Raw genomic sequence first — 24,298 nt, 5'->3', positions numbered from 1 at the left:
CATGAATTATGCACTTAAAAAACCCCCAAGAGATATACTCCTAATAACCCCAACTAATTCTATGCAATATGGTTTCACAAAACAATAACAATAACAATTCTAAACGCGGCTATCTAATCCTAATTGAAGGTTTAGATCGTACAGGAAAATCAACACAAGCACAATATTTATCAGAAATTTCACTTTTAAATGACCCAATTTTATACAAATTTCCTAATAGATCAACCAATATAGGCAAGATCATCAATCGATATTTAACCGATAAGACTATGGAAACCGTTCCGGATCAAACTATTCATTTATTATTTAGTAGCAATAGATGGGAATGTATTAATGAAATTAAGACCTGTCTATTAAATGGTAAGAATGTGATTTTGGATAGGTATGTTTATTCAGGTATTGCTTATTCAATGGCTAAAAATATTAAACAGATGGATTACAAATGGTGCTATAATTGCGATGTTGGACTATTGAAACCTGATTTGACACTATTTTTCCAAAATAGAAAAAATGCCATGAACACTGGATTTGGCGATGAAAGATATGAAACTGCGGACTTCCAACAACAAGTTGCTACTAAATTCAATGAAATCTTTTATAAATGGGAAGATAAAAAGTATCTAAACGAAAATATTAAATTTATTGATGTTGAAAACTTATCCATTCGACAAGTTAACAAAATAGTTTTACAAACAGTACAAGAATTTATTGATGCTGAAAAGGAGAGACAAGAAAAACAAAAAACTGCACTTCCATTTAAATTTTTTGAGCCATTATCGTAATATTTGTCAAGGAAAAAAAAAAAAAAAAGAAAGAAAAAAAGAAAGAAAAAACATTTATATGCATATATACTTATTAATCCATATTATATATAATCACTAATCCAATTTATTCAACAACTGTAATCTTTGTTGTAATCTATCCTTATCAGTTTCTACAATTTCACCAGCTTGGAAAATTTCATCGATACACATATAAACTTTATAAAAATTGAAAACAATATCTAATTCACACACATTACCAAAAAATTGATCCAATACTTCTACTAAAAAGTGTATATTCGTTAGGTATAACAATTCATCCTCATCTGCTAAATCTACACCAAGTATAAAATATAACCCGGCATATCTTTTGTATATCAATTTGGTTTTATCATTTAACGGTACAAAATTAGATTGTTTTTTATGATCTCTTGTAGATATTAATTTGAATACTTCATTTACAAAAACCGAATCATTTTTTTCAGTGCTATTTTCTATAGTTTGAAACACCTTATGGTTATATACTTTGGATATTCTTAGTATACCTTGTTTGTTCAAACAAAATAAAAATTGTATGGCCATTTAAATTATATATGTATAAGGCAGTAATATTGTTTTACCTATGCTATTCAAAGAAGTTATCAGTTGATTAGGCTATACGGTGAAATTTAAAAAAAGTGTTATTAGCAACTTTTTAAAATGGATCATTATTTAATTTATACCTTTATTAAATTGTATTGCTACCAAATAGAAAAAATGTATATGTTATATATGAGTTTCCTTTCCTGTAGATTGAAAACGGAGGGGGAGAAAAAAAAGTAAAGATTACTTTCGATTCATGCGTAACCCGGCTATTATATTTGTATTTTCATATTACTTCAAATTATTACGACAATAAATCACAACTGCATCCATTACGAATCTACTTTTCATTTCACTGCTTTAGTCCGATGCATTCTTTTCCAGACGTCCGGTTTATTATATTTTATTCTATTATTTTTGTTTTTAAATATGGGCGGCTACATCCGAAAGAAAAAAAAAAAAAAAAAAAAAAAAAAAAAAAAAAAAAATTTCCAATTTTATCTGATATACTCTGATTTATTTAATTAACACAACATTACATTGAAAGACTTTCAATTAATTAAATGTTTTAAGGTAAAATTTAATTTTCTTTTTTTGGACTTATTAATCTTCATTATTGTCTTTTCCAATTCTACTACTGCTACTACTACTACTACCATCATCACTACAACTAATAATAATAATACCAGTAGCTTTTTTCTTCTTCTTTTGTGCACCAGTATCAGATTATTATTCTAACACCAGTGATGAACCAGAATTTTGTTTTTCATGTTATAGATATTACATTCAATAACTTAATCAAGACCAATTTTGTAAGATTACCGTCACATATAATAGATTCAGCACTTGATAACGTCCCTATTCAATATGCATGTATAGAGATTAAACCTTCTAACAACAGCAATTGCAAAGCCCAGAATACCGGTATACCTATTTATTTGGGATGGGATGGATTAACCAGCAACAATCCAACTTCTATCGAGATCAATCCTATACTATATAATCTAATCATACTTAAATTATGGAAATTGAACAAGCATGACATTACCAAGAATAAAAATACCGTAGATATAAAAATCTTGGATACCAGATACAAGAATTCCAATGTTATTAGATTGGCCAATACAGCATTGGTTGAGCCATTGGACTTTGATGATTGGGAAATCGTTGAGAAAAACACCGATTATTTTCAAAACATTATATTACAACAAACTCGATTTATTAGACTAGGACAGCCTTTTATATGCTATATTGGTTCAAATTATGCACAGTTCAAGGTATTAGAAGTAGAACAACAGACTGGAAATGGTATACTCGATAAAAAGGATGCTTATTGCTATAGACTAGATAATAATAGTTTAATTGTTATAAAACCTAAGATACGTTTATCCAGGAAAAAAACTCATAATAGTAGTACTAATAACACAAATAAAACTATTAAAATGGTCAAAAGGTCATTGTCTGATAAATTGGTCACAACTAAAGACACTTTAATCCCTACCGTTGAAATAAAATATACAAAATCAATGCTGCAATTATTAACTACGGATGATGGCACTACTGACAAAGTAAATGAATTATACGGCACGTTGAAAATCTTGCCATCTCCCACGGATTCTTCCAACTTGGTTGTTCCGTATATTTATGTTAAAATTATAAATTGTAATGAAGACGATGGGTTTTTAGATCAAAACGATATGAAACTAAATGAGTTGGCATGGGATAATTTTCTAGGACTATCTATCGATAATGGTCATTTATTCGAATTAACTGTGTTGCCCGAGTTCCCCTTTAATAACACCAATAATTTTGGTACTGAAATTACCGTTAAGCCAATTACTTGGAGTATAGATATGCCTAATAACGGTACAAAGATATCTAATGATACAAGAAGTACTGTTCATATAAATGATGATGAAGTGTATGGGTCATTACAAAATTTTTTTACAAATAAGTTAAAAGATAGCCACATTATTTCAAATAAACAAATTTTTCATGTTAGAAAACACGATTTGTATTGCATGGTTCAATTGAAAAAGATCAGTGACACAAAAGCTGCGAGTAAAGACAGTGCAGATACTGAGATCAATTATATCTGTTCTTTTGATGGTAATGAACAAAGTAAAGCTAAGGACAATGATACAATCATTAAAACAATACCCGAATGGATGGACCCACCATATGAATTTAATGGAAAACCAACAACAACAACATTATTGAGGAGGAAGAATGTTGAATTTATCGGTGGAGATAAACTAGTAAGTGATTTAATGGATGAATTGCATTCTAACAACAAGAACAGTACTATTCTAATCCATGGCAAAAATGGGTTTGGCAAAACCACTTTGTGTGAATATTTACACGAGAAACTATACAAAGAAACTAAATGTTTTGTGGAGTATATTAACTGCGAAAACATAAATTGGTTGGTACCCAATGCTGATACTAATACTAATAACCCTGAACGACAGATTTTGGAGTGGTGTGGTAAGAGTTATTGGTATTCTCCTACTGTTTTAATATTTGATAATATCGAATTCTTATTCCCCTTAAAAGAAGATGAACAACAACCGCAGACCACAGGCACCAGTAGCGAGAATGACAGTATCTTGTCCATATTTATTAGTAATTTTAGTAAATTATTAGAGACTAATAATTCTAATGGGGTGCTGAAAATTATATTGACATGTGCAGATAAATATAAAATTTCAAGAATGTTCAATAGATTGAAATTTATTGATGTAGAATATCAGTTAGAACTACCTAATAAACAGGTAAGATTAGAAATTTTGCAACATTTAATTAATGAAAAATATATGCTACAGTTTGGAAATGATGATGGTGTTACTGGTGCTATTGATATTAGAGAAATAGTTAGCAACACGGAAGGGTTTTCGAGGATGGATATACAGATATTTATGCAAAACTTAAATATTTTGGGTGTTAGCACCACCGATAGTATTGAGGCAACCAAGAATAAAAAAAGAGTTACAATTGAAACCTATCAAAAAGTGTTGGAAGATTTTATTCCATCAAATGTGAAAACAGCCAATTTACAATCATCTACAACGGAGGATTCTGATCTGGATAACAATAACTGGGAAGATATCGGTGGGTTGACTGAACCAAAGGAATTGTTGTTAGAAACATTGGAATGGCCGACTAAATATGCGCCATTATTTCAACAATGTCCATTGCGATTGAGATCGGGTATTTTATTATATGGATATCCTGGTTGCGGCAAGACGCTGTTAGCGATGAGTATTAAGAAATACTGTAGGAAAAATGGTTTAAGTTTTATAAGTGTCAAGGGACCGGAGATATTGAATAAATATATTGGTGCAAGTGAAGAAAAAATCAGAGAGTTGTTTGAAAGAGCTTCAAGTTGCAAGCCGTGTGTTTTATTTTTTGATGAGTTTGACTCTATTGCTCCGCATAGAGGACACGATTCTACTGGTGTTACTGATCGCGTAGTTAATCAAATGTTAACACAAATGGATGGTGCTGAAGGTAGGGATGGTGTTTATTGCATTGGTGCCACCAGCAGACCTGATTTAATAGACAGTGCATTGCTAAGACCGGGCAGATTAGATAAGAGTTGTTTGTGCGATATGCCAAATTATGAAGATAGGATGGATATTTTACAAAAAAGTTTGTTTAAAAAGTATAAAGTAGATGATGAAGATATTGATGATGACTTTATAAGAAAGTTGATTTTGAAATTGGAAAAATTTACCGGGGCTGATATACAAAGTTTTTGTTACAATTCATATTTAAAAGCAGTTCATAGAAAGTTGGAAAAAACGGTTATGAATAATGAAAAAATTTCCAGCGTCACCAGTAATGTCGAGGTGAGAGATAAAAGTAAATATATCATATTAAACTCTAAGGTTAATTCTGAATTAATAATGAGCGATAAAAATTACAGTGTTGGCAGTAGCGACACCACTAAAGACAACACGATTGTGATAAATAAAGCTGATTTATTAGAAGGGTTGAAAGAAACTCAGCCTAGTATATCTGTTAAAGAATTGAACAAACTGAAAAAAATATATAATAAATTTGGAAACGTAGAGGATGAAGTTAACAATGACATTAACTTGAATACAGGTCACCAGAGTATTGGTAATGAAGATGGTATTAACAATAGCGTTGGTACTAGAGCCAGTTTAATGTAATATTTTTTGTTTTCTATTTTTTACTTATGCGTTTTATGTATTATGTAACACTGAAAAAAAAAGAAAAAAAAAAAACCACGTGCTTCAAATTATATATATTTCTATTTAGGCAAAAAGACCGGGTGATCTATACGTCATATACGTTATTTTTGTTTCCCCGCAAGAAAAAAAGAAAGAAAGAAAGATTTTTATTGATATTGTGAATTGATAGCAAACTTAAATTAAAATGACACGTCCCACGGAATGCCAATGCGGCAAAGCTAATATTGTAAAGAGTAATAGGTTTAGAAAACAAGTAGGTGTAAGAAAAGAGAAAGAAGGGGATAGACGGAATAACTATCATTTTAAATGATTAACAATCTTTTTTTTTTCAGTATTAATTGCTCTTTAGGTAATGTAAAGATTTTGCAGTTTACAAATAAAAATATCGTTATTTCCGTAGTTTATTATGCAATCATTTTTAAGACATAGTTGTTGGATATAAGAGAAATTAGTTACATGGGGATTAGAAAAATTACGAATAACAACATTCATTTCTTTAGTACGAACCTATTCGCATCCCCCCCTTTTTTTTTGTGATAATTCTGTTGCAGATTCAAATGGTAGTAGAAACACCCATTAGACAAAAAAAAAAAAAAAAAAAATTGTATTATCATTGGCACTTTTTTACCCTTTTAATTCGTAGTTTTTTTTTTTTTTTTCACACAGATATTTACGTATAGAGTAAAGAAATAAAGCAGTATATTATACATCTTATTATATTTCTATTTTAGTAGCTCTCAAGTTGGGCGTTACTGCCCAATTACAGTTACGAAATATTTTTAAAATGTTTAGAAAATAATAAATATAGTAAAAAAAAAAAAAAAAAAAAAAAAAAAAACACACTTTTTTTGTTAATTGTTTTATTTACTTCTCTCCCCAGAATCTACAACAATATCAATAAGAATTATCTCTTAAAAATGGCAGCGTAATTAATAGTAATAAAATCCTTTATTAAAAGAAGAACCTTTGCTGTACTTAATCGTTTTTCCCTTCTTTTTCAATAAGTGGTTTCGAAATACCAAAAAAAAAACAAACAAAAAAAAGGCAGCATAAAATAAAGATTGTTTTTCTCTCTCTTTTTCTCTTTTTCTCTTTTTTTTTTTCTTTTTTTTCTTTCCTTCTTTCCCAATCATCCGTTTTTGCTTAAACGTAATACAATTCTTTTCCTTTCCATTTTTTTTTTTTTTTCTTTTTCTTTACAAATATTTTCCTTTTTTCTTTACAAATATTTTCTTTACAAATATTTTCTTTTTTTCCCCCTTTAATTTTTAAAGGAGAGATATTAAATAAGCGTTGCTGCCGGAAAAAAAAAAAACAAAAAAAGAAATACAACTGTATATACATATATATATATACATATATATATATTCTTTCCCTGTCATCTCCACCATTAATAAAAGTACCTATTCAGACCATTTAAGAGCACCAACTCAATCTTACTATTAATAGATAGGGAATCATATTTTATTGCACTGCAACTACCAAAATCCGTCAAATACTATATTATGACCATGAGTATGATACCTAAAGATATTCGAGATAGCACACCGTCTGCATATGAAATTGCTCATAATCCAAAGTTAATCAGGCCAGTTACTCTAGCGTCAGCAACTTCATCAATCCATAGTGATACCAGTAGTGATGCTAGTACTTCTACTGTTTCGAGCTCTAAGCGTGACGTTTACACTGCTGATGATAGTAAGCAAGATCGTCGCCATCACCACCACCACCATCACCACCACCACCACCGCCCTATTAGTAGAGACGATAATACAGAAGATATCAATCCTAGAAAAAATACTATTAAAAAAGAAAAAAGTTCATTGAATCCGTTAAAATTATTTCATAAAAAAAATCATGACAATGACAGTAGTGTGAACAATACAGGTAGCACATCAAAAAATAAATTGCTTTCATCCTCCGTGTCACGTTCTCCTTCTTTTTCTCATGGTGGCGCTAATAATGCATACAATAAGAGTCTTAAAAGAAACCATACTGTTACACACGAGACTTATAGACCACGTGGCAATACTGTCTCTATTAAAAATTTTGGTGTTAATGGTACTGGTATATTAACGATGACTGGCGCTGGCTCAACTGATTCGTTAAACAACACCGAAGGATTTAATATTCGACATTCCAAATCTATTAATGGTTTGAATAGTAATCCGTTTATTAATGATACCACGGGTGTATTAAGCCGGAAACCAACCTCTAGTGGTATTGGTATGATGCAATATAACCCATATGGTACTTTTTCACCGAATGCTGGTAGCGGCAGTGGTAGTTCGCATGATCTTGGATTTTATCTAACTGATGGTACTGGTGAATCTAATTTACTACCGTTGCCCATTGAGAATCCCAATGATTTTTTGCCGCCAGACTTGAAGCAATTGAATATTTTGTTAACTGACGATTTTGTGATTGCCAGTGATAGGAAATCTCTAGGTAAGGGTGCGTCAAGTGATGTCCGGCAAATTATCTCTAAGCATAGGAAAAAAAAAGTTTATGCTTTGAAAAAATTTTGTCTTTTCAATAAAGAGTCGCCCAAACATTTTTACGAAAGATGTTCCAAGGAGTATATTATTGCTAAGACCTTAAGTCGAAATAAGCACATTGCCACAACCTATTATTTGATGAAAATTCCGACAACGTCATTAATGAGTAGGGGTTGGGGATTTGTCATGGAATACTGTACTGGGGGAGATCTATTCAATTTGATTCTACGACCAAAGTGGAAGAAAGACCCAGCTGGTGAAAAGTTTTGTTTATTCAAGCAGATTTCCCTTGGTATTAGGTTTATGCATAAAGTTCACGGGATTGCTCACAGAGATATTAAGCCAGAAAACGTTTTGCTTACCGAGAATGGTGTTGCCAAATTAACTGACTTTGGTGTTAGCGAATATGGATACAACGATCCAAATGACTTGGATAGTGGTGTTAGATTGTCCACTGCCTTTGTTGGGTCACCACCGTATACTTCGCCGGAGGTTATGCTCCAAAAAACGGCTGGGGAAGATAAGAATGGGAATAGCACTGCCAAGCCATATGATCCATTCAAAATGGATTGTTGGTCATTGGGTGTTGTATTTTTTGCCATGATGTATCAGTGTCCACCATTCACCAGTGCTGAAAATACCAATGCTCACTATAGAGACTTTATGTTTTCTTATGATTCCTATACAAATCGATATCCTGAATTTAAAGCCAAAATGAATCCGAAGGACAATCCTAAATCGTTAATGCATGGCCCAGGCGGTGATTCTAAATGGGGGAGGGAATTTCAGAATACCGATGCCTCAAGGGTTGCTTGGAAGCTAGTTGATCCTAATCCTGAGACTAGATATACTATTGATGATGTTTTTTATGATCCATGGTTTCAGAAAATTGAAACTTGTACGTTGGAAAATAATGACAATGAGGGCGATGATCGTGAGGGTACGATTGATGATCCTAATTTACCTATATTAACCGAAAACATTTATGATAATTTTACCAATTCTGTGAATAAACCAACTTCCAATCCGTTTTCGCATCGTTCTGGACCAACCACTAATAACAGCCTTGGTGAGAGTTTTAGTAGGAGATCCAGTACTAAAAGTATGTTGGATATTGCAGAAAATGCAACTGGAAGGGGAATAACCGGACTTAAAATGAAGAAATCCAGTGGTGTTCCCCTTGAGTTACCTACTGATAAGGAACCCTCATTTGTTTTGAAATCTGATGAAGGAGAGTTACCAACTGTCACTGAACAAAAAACTAAAGAATGTGTGGAGGCAAATGAAAGTGATGAAGAAAATAACGATGCTGGTTTTAAAGACGCATCTAACAGACTTAATGAGTTAAGTTTAGAAAAACATAATAATGTTATTAGCACAAATTCTTCTCACAATAATAGTGCAGATGACTTATCTTCGTCCAAGTCGTTTATTTTAAATTTCCCATCAAGGGTAAATAATGGTTTACCTAATGTCAATGGTAATGACATTGCACCTTCTAACAGCTCTTCTAGCCTGAACAGCAGGACTCCTACTGCATCTACCCCGTTGGATCAAGTCATGAATAAGAAAGTTATACATCGACATTTATGATTATTTTGTTACTTTGTTTGTTATATAGTATTTAGGATTTAACATTGTGTATTTATTTTAATTTTGTTTTATTTTGTTTTATTTCATTCACACATTTGTTACCACTTGTGAATAAGCATGGTCCTATGAGATGTTAGGGATAATTTTGGAACGGAAAAGAAGTGTGAAGGTTTGAATAAGAGTATAAAGGTTACTACTTTTTTTCTTTTCTTTTTATTATGTGTACGAAGGGGACGGAAGGAGAGCTGTGTTTGTTGTAGGTAATGCCGATTTTAGTTAGTGCGTAGAAACAATTGTAGTGTATCCTCGTCACGTTATTTTTTTGTAAAAAAAAAACATTTGACATTTGAATTTGTTAAGAAACATTCACAGACAAATACGTAATTAGAATATTTATTATTATTATTAATTATGATCCCTGTATGTAATAATAATACGCAAATACAAGCATTGATAATATATAACAAAGAATTTGTAAATGTTAAAAATAAAAAGAGGGAAAAAGAAGAGAGAAAAAAAAAAAAAAAAAAAAAAAAAAAAATATATATATAAATGAAAAACGTGATGTTCACGTGTGTTTTAAAACGTCTTTTTTTTTCCCCTTTGTAATCCCTATTTTCAACCACATAATGTCCAAGTATTAAACCTCAACTTTTGAACCAAATATACTGTTATAACTAATTACAAAAATAATAAAAGCAAGTAAATATAGTAACCACAAACACTTAGTCAATATCTAATAATACATGTATATTAACTAAAATATAATAAAAATATATAAATAAACTACACGGAACATGACTGTTACTAAAAGATCCATTGGAGGTACTAATATTGATAACATCAATAACAATAAGAGACCCAAAAACCAAAATATATCTAATCTTCATAATCATTCATCTTTATTATCAGCACAAGAGGAGAATAATATTGATGATACTAACACTAATATCATAGATGACGCCACCACCAAGAATGAAACCCAGGATGCAAAAGTACAAGACAAAAATATAGATTCTCAATTGTTGGCTAATAAAGACAAATCAAATTCTATTATCAATGATCAGGCTACAAAATATGCTGGTGATTCGAATGATGCTACTGAGAAACAAAATGGAACTATGACCTCATCTGTTGTAGAAGTTGCTACTTCAGCTACATTAAGTAAGCAGCAAAGTCAAGAGGAGGAAATAGAAAGAGAAAATACTGAAACAAATCTTAAGAAGGGAAGCCTATCCACCAAAAGTGCTGACATTGATAATAAAAACAAAAATGATAGTGATGTTTCTGCTGCTGATGATGATGCTTCTTCTTCTTCTTCTTCTTCTTCTTCTTCTGATAAGAGCAGCTCTAATAAAAATGAAAAACTAATAGAAAATGGAGAAGAGAATCAATCAGAAGATATAAAACAAAATATAGACTATGCTAATTTAATTGAATCTCAAGAGGTTGATAACCATACTGAACCTATTGCTCCTGTTAAACCAAATAATCATTTTCAAATTGAAGTTCAGAAAGAGAAACAGTTGCAGAATCGTCAAAGGAAAGAATCACATAAAGAGGTAGAAAGAAGAAGAAGGGAAAATATCAATACTGCTATAGGCAGAGTAGCTCGTTTATTACCGTTTAAGGAAAGTTCCAAAGCAGCTATTTTGAATAAAGCTGCCGAATATATTGAATATTTGCAAAAAAAAGATGGAGAAATGAATGAACAACTCTCTTTCAATAAGGTTTTGGATGAGCAGGAAATCCAAAGATTGTCTACAGCTAATGAAAGTTTAAAGGAAGCTTTAGCTCAAGCCTACGTTGATATTAAAAACTTGGAAAAACAATTAACAGAAAAAGCCAACGGGGAAAATGAAAAAAGCAAATAGGGACAGTGGGATTAAAAAAAAAATAAAAATAAATAAGTAATTAAATATATTTTAATGGGAGGAAAAGAGTTATTGTACTTTTTTCCTTGTTTGTATACAAATATATTATTAATTACGTTTAACTTGCACACCATCAGTATTTTATAATAAAGTAAATATTCTGTTATTAGGAAGAAAGGAAGAGGGGAAATTGTTTGTTAAGTACTTTATTTAGTATATAATTGTTTAATTAGTAACTGGATTCTCACAGAAAAAAAAGCTTATTGTTTCTAAGAGGTACTTTAAAAATTGATCGTTAGCTGAGTGAAAAAAATAAAAAATAAAAAAAATTAAATGGAACTCAGGCGAAGGGTTATTTTGATAAAGCAAGAAGTGGATGATGATAATAACTACTGGAATTCTTATTAATTACTTGCCGCAGTTTGATTATATAAATTCATGCGTCCAAATTGGAAGATTAAATGTACGCCAAATGTGCCTAGGAAACAAAATGAATGATAAGCCCACTTTTGCGTACTAAATATTATTCTTATTATTGTTTTGTGTGGTACAATACTTTAATTTGGGTGTATTTGTTTTCTTTTCTTTTTTTATATTGTTTTTGTTTAATCATTTTCCCTTCGAGTGATGGATCTATAAAATATAAAATAGATATAACTATCAATGAAAATAAATACTCTTAAAATTGGCGGAGAATAAGTATTATAACAATCCTATTCATATATTTACACCTAATAAAACTTTAATTGATTAGATAAATTATTCATATTTTATTAATCATTATTAATAACATGGATAAAAATAAAAAATAAAAAATAAACATGACTTATATTGTCCATGCTTATTATTAAATTTTAATAATAACAATTTTTTCTTTTTCTTTTTCTTTTTCTTTTTCAGCTATCTGAATCTGAATCGGCCTTTGATTCAGAAAAAAAAGTAGAAAATTTTTTTATTTTGTCTTGGCTTTTTTTTTTCTCCCTTTTTCTTTTTTATATAACATATTGTAATAAAATCTATTATATAAATAAATATATATATATATATCTATTCTTTTTTTTTCAACTCCCTTCAATCTTTACTTATTTAATAAACAAGAATAGAATCGTAACCATAATAATTTCTCAAAACTGGAAATTCTTTTTAGCAATCGTCCCTCTTCTTTACTTTTCCTTCTTCTTACCCCTTTTTACATCGTCTAGAAACGAAAAAAAAAAAAAAAAAAAAATTGGTAAGAAATATGAAAAACCTTTTGGATAGTAAATACACTCCATTGAAATCAAGTTTTAAAATACGCAGAGCCAGATTTTTTAAGCTATTATTTCTAGTTTTACTTACCACATTATTTTTAACCATATTTATCACTTCACTCCCAAGGACATATCGAATTTCCAATGATTTAACTCAACACAATATAAATGATCCAGATTTAGCATTGTATTACAAATTTCAATATAATACGGACTACATATTCCCAGATACTTTCACTATACATCATAATATTTTACAAGACAAAAAATTTGAATCATTAGACCAGGTCAAATATTATGACAGTGACCCAAGATTATATTGGACTGTTTACTTAGATAATATCCTGCAATATGACGATTTAACTCAAGTACCGGAATTACCTTTTTCTTGGTATGATTTTGCTGATTTCCATGATTTAAATAAATTAATTGGCTTATCTGAAACTCAAATAAACTGCGAATTCTTTTTTAATCCTGTTTTTCCCCTAGATTCTTTGACATTAGTAGAAGAGGAATTATCCAAGAAAAAGGATGATTCGTTGCTTTCTCCTGGATTACGGAAAAAATATGAAGAACAATTCTTTTACAATAAAGCCATGAAATCGAAAAGTGCACACGTTTTCCAAGTTATCGAAAAACATTGTAGATATTTTAATGAAAACTACAATAATAAAAGACCACCATTTACAGCTCAGGTCGAAACTTTGGACCTGTACGATAAATTAAGACCCGAAGTTTATAAACTACAGGCCAGAAGCTATATTTTAAACAAAGTCAAACCCCCGCTTTCTCTGACTTTTGTTCACAAAACCCACAATTCATATCAAGTTTTCCTTGATCAGGACACAACTGTTGATAAGTATGGACACCGTCCCAACATAATACAGTCTGGATTATTAAATAGTACGCTAGAGAGAAATAAAGGTTCCGGTTTAGATTTCAATAAGTCACCAGCTGACCTTTTTGATAAATTTGTTGAAAAATTTGAGCCCTTGAAAATTACAGAAATTTCTCAGGATTTTAAACATTCATTGGAAAATGACATTTTAATCAATTTATTACCAGAAGATTTTGAATTTAATGGCCCAAAAAAATTAGAAGAGTTGTTGGAAGCACACGAGAAAAATTTGCTAAATAAACATCAAATATCCTATATGGAAAGTTTAAATATTTCACTAAATACACATTACACAATGATTCCCAAATATTTCCAAGAATGTGGTAATATTTTACAATTTGATGGTGTTGGACGTCATTTTGATAAAGTATTTTTTAATGGTGAGGATTGCAAAGCTGATAAACATATAGTTCAAATCAAATTGAATAATATGATAAAGACTTGGTTAGCATTTACTAAAGCCAATGGATTAGTCAGTTGGTTGGCACATGGAACTTTGTATGGCTACATATATAATGGTAAGAATTTCCATTGGGACCAGGACATGGATTTACAAATGCCTATAACACATTTACATTTACTGGCTGAATACTTCAACCAAAGCTTAATTATGCAGGATCCTCATGAGGGTAGCGGTCGATATTTACTTGATATAAACACTTTTTTAACTCATAGAAACCATGGCAATGGAAAGAATAATATTGACGCCAGGTTTATAGACATTGACAGTGGTTTGTATATCGATATCACTGGACTAAGTGTTTCGTCAGACCCAGTTACTAATAGCTACAAGGATTATTTTAATACAGAGGTAATCAAGCATGACGTTCATAATTTAGAATACAAAGATCCAAACCTGCTGCAAAATGTAACCGATTTCAGTGGCGATGAGTACTTAACCTTTCTTAAAAGCCTTCCTGAAGAATATTTTGCAGACAAAGATGCAAATTTTTTACAAAATTTGGGGAGGACTGTAAAGGATGAAAATTCGAGAAATAGAAAGAGGGCCTCGCCTGCATCTGAATTGACTTGGAGAGAAAACTATAACATTAACAAAATTTTACAATTGTACAACTGTAGAAACGGTCATTTCCATAATTTTCATGAGATTTCGCCACTAGTTAACACTTTTTTCCACAATTCACCAGCATTGATTCCAAGACTTTCTATAAAGTTGCTAAGAGACGAATATAAAGTACCAAATTCATATAGGCTAACCCTTTATAAACAATATACGTTCTTACCTGAATGGGATGAGTGGGTGCCTACAGAATCGTTGAAAATGGCAAGGAATTTAGACTCGCTATTTTTTGTTAGAGCATATGACATTTTGAATCCGTTGAACAGATTGGAATTTAGAGATGTTTTGAAAATGTTACACAATCTATGTGTTTATCACCAATATGACTTTGTTAGTGAGCTATTGAATATTTTCCCGCAATCAAAGTACCATTTAAAAGAATTGGAAATCAGATCCATAAAGGATAATGATAATGAAAACCGATTAAATCTATTTACTGGGCTGCACAAATACATTGGAAAAAATAAGATTTTAAAAAAAAATATGTTTAAAGACCCCTTTTTGTATACACATGAATCAAGACTATTAACACCATATTTGGATGAACAAGATAAAGAACAAGTTTGCTTTGCCGCTACAGAGGTTTTAGTTAATCTTTATGAACAATATCAAGAGGGTCAGCTAGATCTTTATAAGTTTACGGAAAATGTTGAGGATGATAATAATAATAATAATAATAATAATAATAATAATAATAATAATAATAATAATAATAATAATAATAATAATAATAATAATAATAATAATAATAACGAAAATGAAAGCGAGGATAACCGTATTTCCATGGATTTTAACAATATCGGAAATAAAATATTTGTCATTGGTGATAGCACAGTAACAAATACCGTGTTTGAAATGGATTCAACTTTTGATTAAAAAAATTTTTTTTATAAATTATGTATATACAATTATTGTCTTACAGGTTATTTCCACTTAAAATTATTCAACTAAATGAGGAAACCCATTGCGTATCTACATTCAGTTCATAATTCCAGCTCTACCTCTCTATATAAAATGCCCTCTTCGCCTTTACCTAAGTTTCCCAATAATTCAACACTTGGATTTGAACTGTCCAACGTTAAAGGCGTGCTTTCTTCATTAGTAAAATCCTTACCGTTAAATTTGTATATACCCGAACTTCCAGCGAAAACTGTGTTGTCTTCTTCAATACCGCATCTATTGCTCATGCACAAAATTGCATTTGAGTCTTGGAAACCCCAAGGTTTTTCTTTGGTGACTCCTAAAATCGATGAAGATATCTCATTATTAGAACCTCTCTCCACGAAAATATCTTTCAATTGTTTCCACCATTTTGCTCGATAGTTGATATTTAGTAAAGGTGTAAATCTTAAAATCCAATAGTTAACGTTTTCCATATCAGGCTTATTTAAATCACGAAATGCAGGTCCTTCAGTATTTTCACAGGATTCCTTTCTTGGTGTTGTTGATGAATTGTCCAAATTTATACTATATTTATCATTTTCTGATGGTTTGCAAAGAAAAGGCATTTCCTTTTTCAGTTTTGTTATTTCATGTAATTTCTCCTTTATTGCTATATCGCTTGCTTGTTCTCTTTTAGTAACTGACAAAGAATTCAACCAAGCCATGGGACAAATAATTAATTTGACTTTGTTATCTAATACAAAACTGGAAAATTCAAAATCGTTAAAGGGTGCCTCAAATTTATAAGGATTCAAATCCATACATATACCAATAGCAGATGGAACCTTCACTTTGTTACGATTAGCGCTAGCACCAGCAGTGGTCTGTGATACGGGGAACTCTAGTTCAAACTTATTGAAACCAATTGGGTTTTCTTCACATCCCCACTCTTCATCGGTATCGTACAAAAACGATTTTCTATAATTGTGCACCAACTTTCCATCAGCATTAATAACCATGGTAGAATTATAAAGTGAAAGTTTTTTAGTTTCTTTGGAGATAAACTTCTCAGGATACCCTAATATAGTATAACATTGAAATTCATTGGAAACTTTCTTAGCAAAGTCATAATTATATCCTTTGTTATTAAAGGTTGTATATGGCTCAATTTGAGCTTTTGAATGGAAATTATACCCAGTTAGCCCAAACTCTGGGAAAATGATTAATTGGGGTGTCAAATTGTGTACTTTCAATTTATTTAATAATTTAATTGCTCTATTTTCAGTATTTGCTATCTGATTGATTTGAGGATTTAATTGAACTATAGCTATTTTTAGTTTAATTTTGACCATTGTTTGATTGAAATATGTGTATAGCTTTATTTTTTTTCTTTTTCTCTTTTAACAAGTTAATGTGATATTAATTGTTATGGTGTATTAAGCAAAATGTTTTTCCTTTTGATTAAGAAAAGGGGGAAGGGGCGGGAAATATAATGGAAATATTAAGATGTTTTTCGACCGAAAATCCTAATGCGAGAGATGTAATTTTTTCATATCAATCAAGAAATATAATTTGTAACATAATAAAAATTACTAGTGCAAAATAATTAATTAAAATACTAAATAAATAGGCATACATAAATATAAAAGATAGATAAATCTAATATAAAAAAACTGTTACCCTTGAAAAGAATTGAAAGGAAGGAAGGAAGGAAGGAAGAAAAAAAAATATAAAAACAATAAGATCATAGTAATTAAAAATAAGGTCAAAAATTTAGTTTTTTTTTTTTTTTTTTTTTTTTTTGGCATGTTATTAAGGAATTGGTAAATTAAACTTGACCTGAATGAAACATGAATCAGATTTAAAAATGAATGCAGGGTAAAAAGAGAAATTCATAATGGTCTCGGTCAGTTATTAGATTATGTTTTTTTTTGACCAAATATGCTAGCCAAATAATTGAGGAGGAGATGCAAAAAGCTTATTAGTCCATTTTTCTCCTAAAACAAATTGTCGATTACCCAATTTGTCATCATTAATCATAGCATTAAAATCAGAGTCCCCAGGGAGCCATTTATATCTATTAGAATAAAAGGCTAAATCAGTTTCATACAACTCAGTGGATAAATTCCCATACAACTCATGCAATTTATCATTCAACTCAATAAAATTAATCATGTATTTGGCCAACATATTATTCCATAATTTTTCTTCCAACTTATAAATGAATGGGTCTTTAAACATAGGCTCGAATAAGTTATTAATATTATTCTTATTTACCTTGGCATTAAATTTGGTTAAAATATCAATTTTATGAGCTTTAGAATTAGAAGTATCGTATTCAATTTCTAATTCACGTTGTCTAAATAAAGTGGTTCTGAATGAATTATAAATATACTCCATGTAAAATTTAAATTCATCCTCACGTTGACTGGTGGTCATACAAATATCGGCAAAGGCCTCAAAAAAGTGTTTAACTTCTAGATTACTCAAGTGAGCAAAATTTTGTTCAGGGAACCCTGATAATTTGGAAATGTCCTTTAGTAAATCCTTCTCAGAAAACCAAACACGTGTCTCAGGCATGAAGACCTTTCTATCAAAAACAGAATAAGAGTACTCGCTAGGAACATTATACTCGGTTTTCAAAAACTGCATGATATTATTAGGAACATAAGCAGGAGCACCATGGAAATAAGTTAATCTTAAGGGTGAAATTTCATCAAAGGCTTGAAAATGCCTATTTCTACAATTATAAGCTTTAATGTTCTTGTTAATCTTGTAGTTATTTTTCTGATCCGCAATATTAGTGATTTCACCATTTTTTTGATTCAAGTATTTTTCACGAGACACAGGGAATTTTTTATTTTTGCCTTTAACCTCTGCCCATTCTTTCTTTTCTTTTTCTAACAATTGTTTGCAATCAAGATCGTTAACACCTTTAATAAGGTTAGGATCCTTATAATCGGGAATTTCCAACCTTTTGGCCAACTTATTCTTATCTTGCTCTTCTGCTTTCTTTTGCTCATCTGCTTTCTTTTGCTCATCTGCTTTCTTTTGCTCATCTGCTTTCTTTTGCCCTTCTGCTTTCTTTTGCTCTTCTGCTTTCTTTTGGTCCTCCGTTTTCTTTTGCTCTTCTGCTTTCTTTTGGTCCTCCGTTTTCTTTTGCTCTTCTGCTTTCTTTTGGTCCTCCGCTTTCTTTTGCTCTTCTGCTTTCTCTTTCTCATCTGCTTTCTTTTGCTCTTCTGCTTTCTTTTGATCTTCTGCCTTCTTTTGCTCCTCCGCTTTCTTTTTCTCATCTGCTTTCTTCTGCTCTTCCGTTTTCTCTTTCTCATCTGCTTTCTTTTGCTCTTCTGCTTTCTTTTGGTCCTCCGTTTTCTTTTGATCCTCTGTTTTCTTTTTCTCCTCTGCTTTCTTTTTCTCCTCCTCATTTTTGTCCTTGTCTTTATCAACAAGACCCTTCCAAATTTTTTCAAATCTACCACTAGATTTATCCCCACTAACACTTAGCCCAGTAATATCAATATAAAGACCACTATCAACATCAATAAACCTAGCATCAATATTATTATTACCATTACCATGTATTCTATGAGTGATTGAGCTACTACAATCAAGAAAGTAGCGGCCATTACCAACATTAGGATCTTCCACAATCAAACTTTGATTATAAAATTCAGCCAATTTGTTCAAATCAACAATAGACATTTGGACATCATGATCACCATCCCATGGAAAGCTCAGACCATCGTATAACCAGCCATATAACGTACCATGTGCTATCCAAGTATTTAGATCGGCAAATTGCGTAAATTGCAACCATGCTCTCACTATACTATTCAATCTTGTTCTAACTTCCAAAAATGGCAAAGAACCATGGAAAAACCTTAAATCATAATGATGGCCAAGATGACCAAAATCTTTGACTTTAGACGCCTCTTTGAAAAACTTAGGGACATCAGCCGGATGCAACGATAACGAATATTTTAAAGAATCTAAATATGAAACTTGGTGCCTATTTAAATTTGGTAAATTTGATTCTAATTCACTGATTTTTTTTTGAGCATCAAATTCAAAATCTTCTGGACTCAAAGTAACTTGAAATTTCAACGATTTTTTGCTTTGTTTATTGGTGTCTAAACTAACAAATTGAAACTTATCTTGAATTAGCTTAAAGTAATCTAAATGATTAAACATAAAATCATTTTTCAAATGGGGATAAGTTGGATATTCGCTAATTAAAAACTCCTCCAACATACCATTTTTTATAAAGTTATCTGAAGTGGAATTCATGGTGAACACTTGTAAAATTTTATAATTTGTCCTGTCCATAAAATTAATTGAAACCGGTGGCTTTGAATTTGACAATAAAGTTGATCTACCATGGATATTACAAACCTCAGGTCTACCAAAAGCCCATACTTTTTGCGACTTAAAGCCAGGTGAAAATGGTGAATTATCATCTATACAGTATTCCTGCGGGTCCAAAATTTCTTGTTCTTTTAGTTCTTTTTCATTACTTGGAATTAACTTGGAGTTAGAAGTGAAGACATCCATGACCAACGCGGTAGTACGATCAGTATTAAATATTTTGTGATGAAATTTTTTTTCAAACTTCTCCAAATCTTCAGTTTTCAAATATTTGTTCAAAATCCATTTACAATTTGGCTTATCTTTACTATCCAAGTCAATAAAATCATTTAAAATATCCATATTAGCCCAATCGTACCATGAAAAGGGTATTTCCGTATCTCCAATTTCAATTAAATTTTTATAATGGGTATTAATGTACTTTGAGTAAACAGAAATCGTCAATCTTGGGTCGTGCTCATAAGTTCTCAAGACTGGATTTGCCGAATTTTGCATTGTCTCATTGAAAATATCACTTAGATTATCAATTTTAAACCTAGATCTTTTCAAAAAATTCTTAATAAAACTGTACTCGAATATGTAACTTAGGGACGTATTAAATTTCCAGTGCTTATAAAAATTAGCAAAAACATCAAGCAAAATGTTGCTTTCATCAGCGTCACTCCCACTGTTTATTTTTAATAATGCAGTTTCGATGTCTTTTAGAGATAGATCCAACTCGTTATTAACTAATTTATATGAAAAATCATCTTGTCCATACAATGACACATATACATCACCATTCTCAAAATCATCAACGTTAACAGAATAATCAATGACTTCATCATATCCCCAAGTCCATTCCAAAATAGAGCTTAAATAATCTTTTATACCGGCATTACCATTTTTGTCAATGTCATCGGAGCCAGCATCCAGGTGACTAGATGAATAATAATCTGGTACTTCAGATAAATCTATATTTTCTCTAAAACCAGAAGTATCTAGCATTCTATTTGTATCAGTGCTAATAACACTTAAACTGAATATAGTAGTTAATATTACAATGAGAAATAATAGAACCAACAAAAAATTCTTTGAGGAATATTTTCTTAGCAACGATTTAGCATTACGAGTTTTACTAAAATTAGTAAATTGAAGCAGGTTTATCTTTCTAAATAATATACTCGATAACTTCTTTACTAAATTGTGGAGGCCACCTCTGTTCCTATCGTAAGGACTTCTATTACCATTGTTTGTTGTATGTTGCTGAAGCATTGTGATGCTAGTTGAAGTATGATAATTTTATAAAGCACTTTTTTTTTTCTGAATTATATTATTAGTGGAAAAGGCAAATTAGATTAAAAGGAAATGACAGGCAAAAAGGAATTGAAACATTAAAAGAAGAGGAAATAAAAAAATATTAATATATTTCTTTTGTTTGTTAATTTTTGTTTTTTCTTTTCTTTTCTTTTTTTTGTAGTTCTTCCTGTTTTTCCTCCTTTTTCTTTTTTACTATCTCCGCTGAGTGAACAAGATGACTTTAGGCCTAATTTGACAAAGACAGCAAAGCGAAAAAAAAAAAAAAAAATAAAAAAAAAAATAAGAAAAAAAGTAAGATATGAGAAGAAAAGGTCTATTTTTTTTAATTTTTTTTTTTTTAAAAAACGTGCTCTCTTGAATTTATATGAAGATATATTTATAAATAAATATATTACTACCAGCTAATTGTAGATTAATATCATTTTTCATTTGTTTCTAGAAAAAAAAGTATTATTATTGCTATTTGGTTATTACTTATTAATACGGAAATAACCCTCGGTTCAAAAAATTAAAAAAAAAAAATTAAAAAAAAATATACAAACTTTACACTATATAATTTATTTTATTTTGAATAAACGTTGCAGTAGTTAATTATGCCACATAATATATTATACGTATTTTTGTAAGAATGTTGTAATAAAAATAAGATAAGTGAGAAGCCTTTTTTTTTTTTTTTTTTTTTTTACACATTTTTCTAATGCGTTTTAATTACGTGTCAATGTGGGAAAAAGGCAAGGTTAGATTTTTGCTGCGTACAAGTCTGCAACTATAAACAAAAACAAGATAACTGAAACAAATGCAAAAGGTTATCACATATATTATTTTATTTATTTATAAGAATGTGTACTATTTGTTTTTTTTTTAGGCGCTTGTTGTATTTTAACGTTGCTTTTTTTTTGAAAGGGTTTGTTTATTGCCCTGCGCTGTTTCAATCCAAAATTGGTGAGATTTTTATTAGAATGTACGCTTATTTCTTAGAAACATTTATCGGAACGCTAAAAATAAAAATAAAAATAAAAATAAAAAAATTTGTAATAGGCGATAATACACACCCCCTCACTATTTCAAGGGTTTTGTTTTTTTAACATTTTTACTCTTATATAGAAAAAAGGAGAAATACGTTCTTTGCCCTCTTGTATCATTTATTATATTTATTTTAAGCCATAGAAAGTGGAGAAGATATATATATATATATAATAAGAATTTGTAAATAATTGGAGAAGAAAAGGGTTCAGGGTGTAATCGAATGAAACAATAAACGAATAATCATATTACTTTTCTTCCTTGTTTTACTTTCTTAAAATAAATATAAATAAATAAATGAATTAATTAATTAACCGGAAACAATATGTTATGCAGAGTATCATCTACTGTCTTGTTAAGAAAAGAAATTCTTAAAAATTGAAAAAAAAAAAAAAAAAAAAAAATAATAACTAAATCTTGGGACAAAATAAAATTAGATAAATTAAAAACAAATTGACAGAGGGAATAGGAAGTATCGAAGGATCCAAAAAAAAAAATATATTTAAAGGGTAACTAAGCTCAAATCATCCTTTTCTTTGTGTTTATTGTTTTGTTTGTACATATGATAAGGTTTGAATTAATAAACATAATGTATAGTTTCCAACATATAATTTCTTGTTACTACTAATTATTTTTGTTGTATTTTTTAGACGTAAGTCGTAGAGTCTTTTTTTTTTTTTTTTTACTAATAATGAAACCGGTTTAATAACAAAGAATCTATAAACACTGATTACTTGTTTCTAGCAAAAAATTAACCGAGTTCAAATATTTTTTTTCATTTATTAAATATAAATATGTTTTTAACGTGATACTATATTGCATGTATCCATACAATATAAATCATAAGGCTATTTCTAATCATACAATGTATATTTATTGATTTATATTATGTCAGAGTTGGAAAAGCTTGTAAAATTTTGCAATTATAATATTTAGTGACAATTGAAAAATGAAAAATTATCGATGCCAGAATCTCATTCAAAAAAAAAATTACTTTCATCACAAGCACTATTTCTGGAAAGAAAATTTTTTGTTAGTGTATTTGGATTGGAAAAAGGGAATTAGAGAATTAAGAGCAAATAGTTGTTACACATTATAAATAAATAAATTTGAAGATAGTTTGCTAATTATCCTTTATAATAATTGTAAACTCAAAGGTCTTTTAAATAAAATAAAAGATACATCCGTATGCTGAATCTAATACTATTTTTTTTGTTAATAATGTGTCGGTGTGTTATATTCATACAGTAAAGAAAAACACGTCCCAAAAAATTGGGTAAACTTTTCTTTTTTTTTTTTTTTTTTTTTCTGTGTTCTTCCATATGTTTTTTTTTTTTTTTTTTTTTTTTTTTTTTTTTTTTCAGAAAAATTCGCTTTTTTTTTTTTTTTTTTTTCTTTTTTCTTTTTTTTTCTATCCCCCATTGAATATATTTATTTATCAATAATAGATACGAATGTCACCAAAAGAATTATCAGACAATCATTAAAGCTCGAACAAAAAAAAAGGTTATGTCAGTAGTTGGTTCTTTAATTTTTTGTGTAGAATGTGGTAATCTATTGGATAACTCAAATAACAATTCTTCAAGTTTGGATTGTTCACAATGTGAGGCAAGTTATCCCAAGTCAAATTTTAAAAATTTAAAAGTTATCACGAAAACAGCACAAGATGCATTCCCCTCGAAATTACATGCGAAAAAATCAGTAGTGAAAACTAGCTTAAAGAAGAATGAATTGAATGGCAGTGGATCAGGAGCCATCATTAAGGAAAAATGTCCTCAATGTGGTAACGATGAAATGAGCTATCATACCTTACAACTAAGATCTGCTGATGAAGGTGCTACTGTTTTTTACACTTGTACTTCGTGTGGCTATAGAACTAGAACAAATAATTAGTTCGATATAATTATATATATGAAAAACATACCCCATTTGTATAAAAATGATATTGTATTTATAGGCTTTTAATTATAGC

The 24,298-nt window shown here is 30.0% G+C and overlaps 9 protein-coding genes across 9 annotated transcripts; 6 read left to right on the top strand and 3 right to left on the bottom strand.

Moving 5' to 3' along the window:
- Positions 1-68: 68 nt before the first annotated feature.
- Positions 69-782, top strand: CDC8 (bifunctional thymidylate/uridylate kinase; the record flags this gene model as incomplete). The annotated part of the gene is made up of 1 exon (XM_046078536.1): positions 69-782. The coding sequence occupies one exon, from the start codon at positions 69-71 to the stop codon at positions 780-782; it is 714 nt and encodes a 237-aa protein (XP_045936767.1).
- Positions 783-878: 96 nt separating this feature from the next.
- APS2 (Aps2p) lies at positions 879-1,343 on the bottom strand (the record flags this gene model as incomplete). The annotated part of the gene is made up of 1 exon (XM_046078537.1): positions 879-1,343. The coding sequence occupies one exon, from the start codon at positions 1,341-1,343 to the stop codon at positions 879-881; it is 465 nt and encodes a 154-aa protein (XP_045936766.1).
- Positions 1,344-2,089: 746 nt separating this feature from the next.
- On the top strand, positions 2,090-5,521 carry PEX1 (AAA family ATPase peroxin 1; the record flags this gene model as incomplete). Its single annotated transcript, XM_046078538.1, has 1 exon — positions 2,090-5,521. The coding sequence occupies one exon, from the start codon at positions 2,090-2,092 to the stop codon at positions 5,519-5,521; it is 3,432 nt and encodes a 1,143-aa protein (XP_045936765.1).
- Positions 5,522-7,068: 1,547 nt separating this feature from the next.
- Positions 7,069-9,654, top strand: PTK2 (protein kinase PTK2; the record flags this gene model as incomplete). Its single annotated transcript, XM_046078539.1, has 1 exon — positions 7,069-9,654. The coding sequence occupies one exon, from the start codon at positions 7,069-7,071 to the stop codon at positions 9,652-9,654; it is 2,586 nt and encodes an 861-aa protein (XP_045936764.1).
- Positions 9,655-10,451: 797 nt separating this feature from the next.
- Positions 10,452-11,528, top strand: CBF1 (Cbf1p; the record flags this gene model as incomplete). The annotated part of the gene is made up of 1 exon (XM_046078540.1): positions 10,452-11,528. The coding sequence occupies one exon, from the start codon at positions 10,452-10,454 to the stop codon at positions 11,526-11,528; it is 1,077 nt and encodes a 358-aa protein (XP_045936763.1).
- Positions 11,529-12,768: 1,240 nt separating this feature from the next.
- On the top strand, positions 12,769-15,633 carry MNN14 (Mnn14p; the record flags this gene model as incomplete). Its single annotated transcript, XM_046078541.1, has 1 exon — positions 12,769-15,633. One exon carries the CDS (start codon positions 12,769-12,771, stop codon positions 15,631-15,633), a length of 2,865 nt encoding a protein of 954 aa, XP_045936762.1.
- Positions 15,634-15,740: 107 nt separating this feature from the next.
- Positions 15,741-16,991, bottom strand: NTA1 (amidase; the record flags this gene model as incomplete). Its single annotated transcript, XM_046078542.1, has 1 exon — positions 15,741-16,991. One exon carries the CDS (start codon positions 16,989-16,991, stop codon positions 15,741-15,743), a length of 1,251 nt encoding a protein of 416 aa, XP_045936761.1.
- A 592-nt stretch (positions 16,992-17,583) lies between these two features.
- On the bottom strand, positions 17,584-21,258 carry SCDLUD_000424 (uncharacterized protein; the record flags this gene model as incomplete). The annotated part of the gene is made up of 1 exon (XM_046081473.1): positions 17,584-21,258. The coding sequence occupies one exon, from the start codon at positions 21,256-21,258 to the stop codon at positions 17,584-17,586; it is 3,675 nt and encodes a 1,224-aa protein (XP_045936760.1).
- A 2,577-nt stretch (positions 21,259-23,835) lies between these two features.
- Positions 23,836-24,219, top strand: RPA12 (DNA-directed RNA polymerase I core subunit RPA12; the record flags this gene model as incomplete). Its single annotated transcript, XM_046078543.1, has 1 exon — positions 23,836-24,219. The coding sequence occupies one exon, from the start codon at positions 23,836-23,838 to the stop codon at positions 24,217-24,219; it is 384 nt and encodes a 127-aa protein (XP_045936759.1).
- Positions 24,220-24,298: the final 79 nt, after the last annotated feature.

This window comes from Saccharomycodes ludwigii, chromosome I (assembly GCF_020623625.1).
Source record: "Saccharomycodes ludwigii strain NBRC 1722 chromosome I, whole genome shotgun sequence".
Lineage (NCBI taxonomy): Eukaryota > Fungi > Ascomycota > Saccharomycetes > Saccharomycodales > Saccharomycodaceae > Saccharomycodes > Saccharomycodes ludwigii.
Note: the sequence above shows the minus strand (reverse complement) of the source record. Positions and strands in the feature narration are given on the sequence as shown.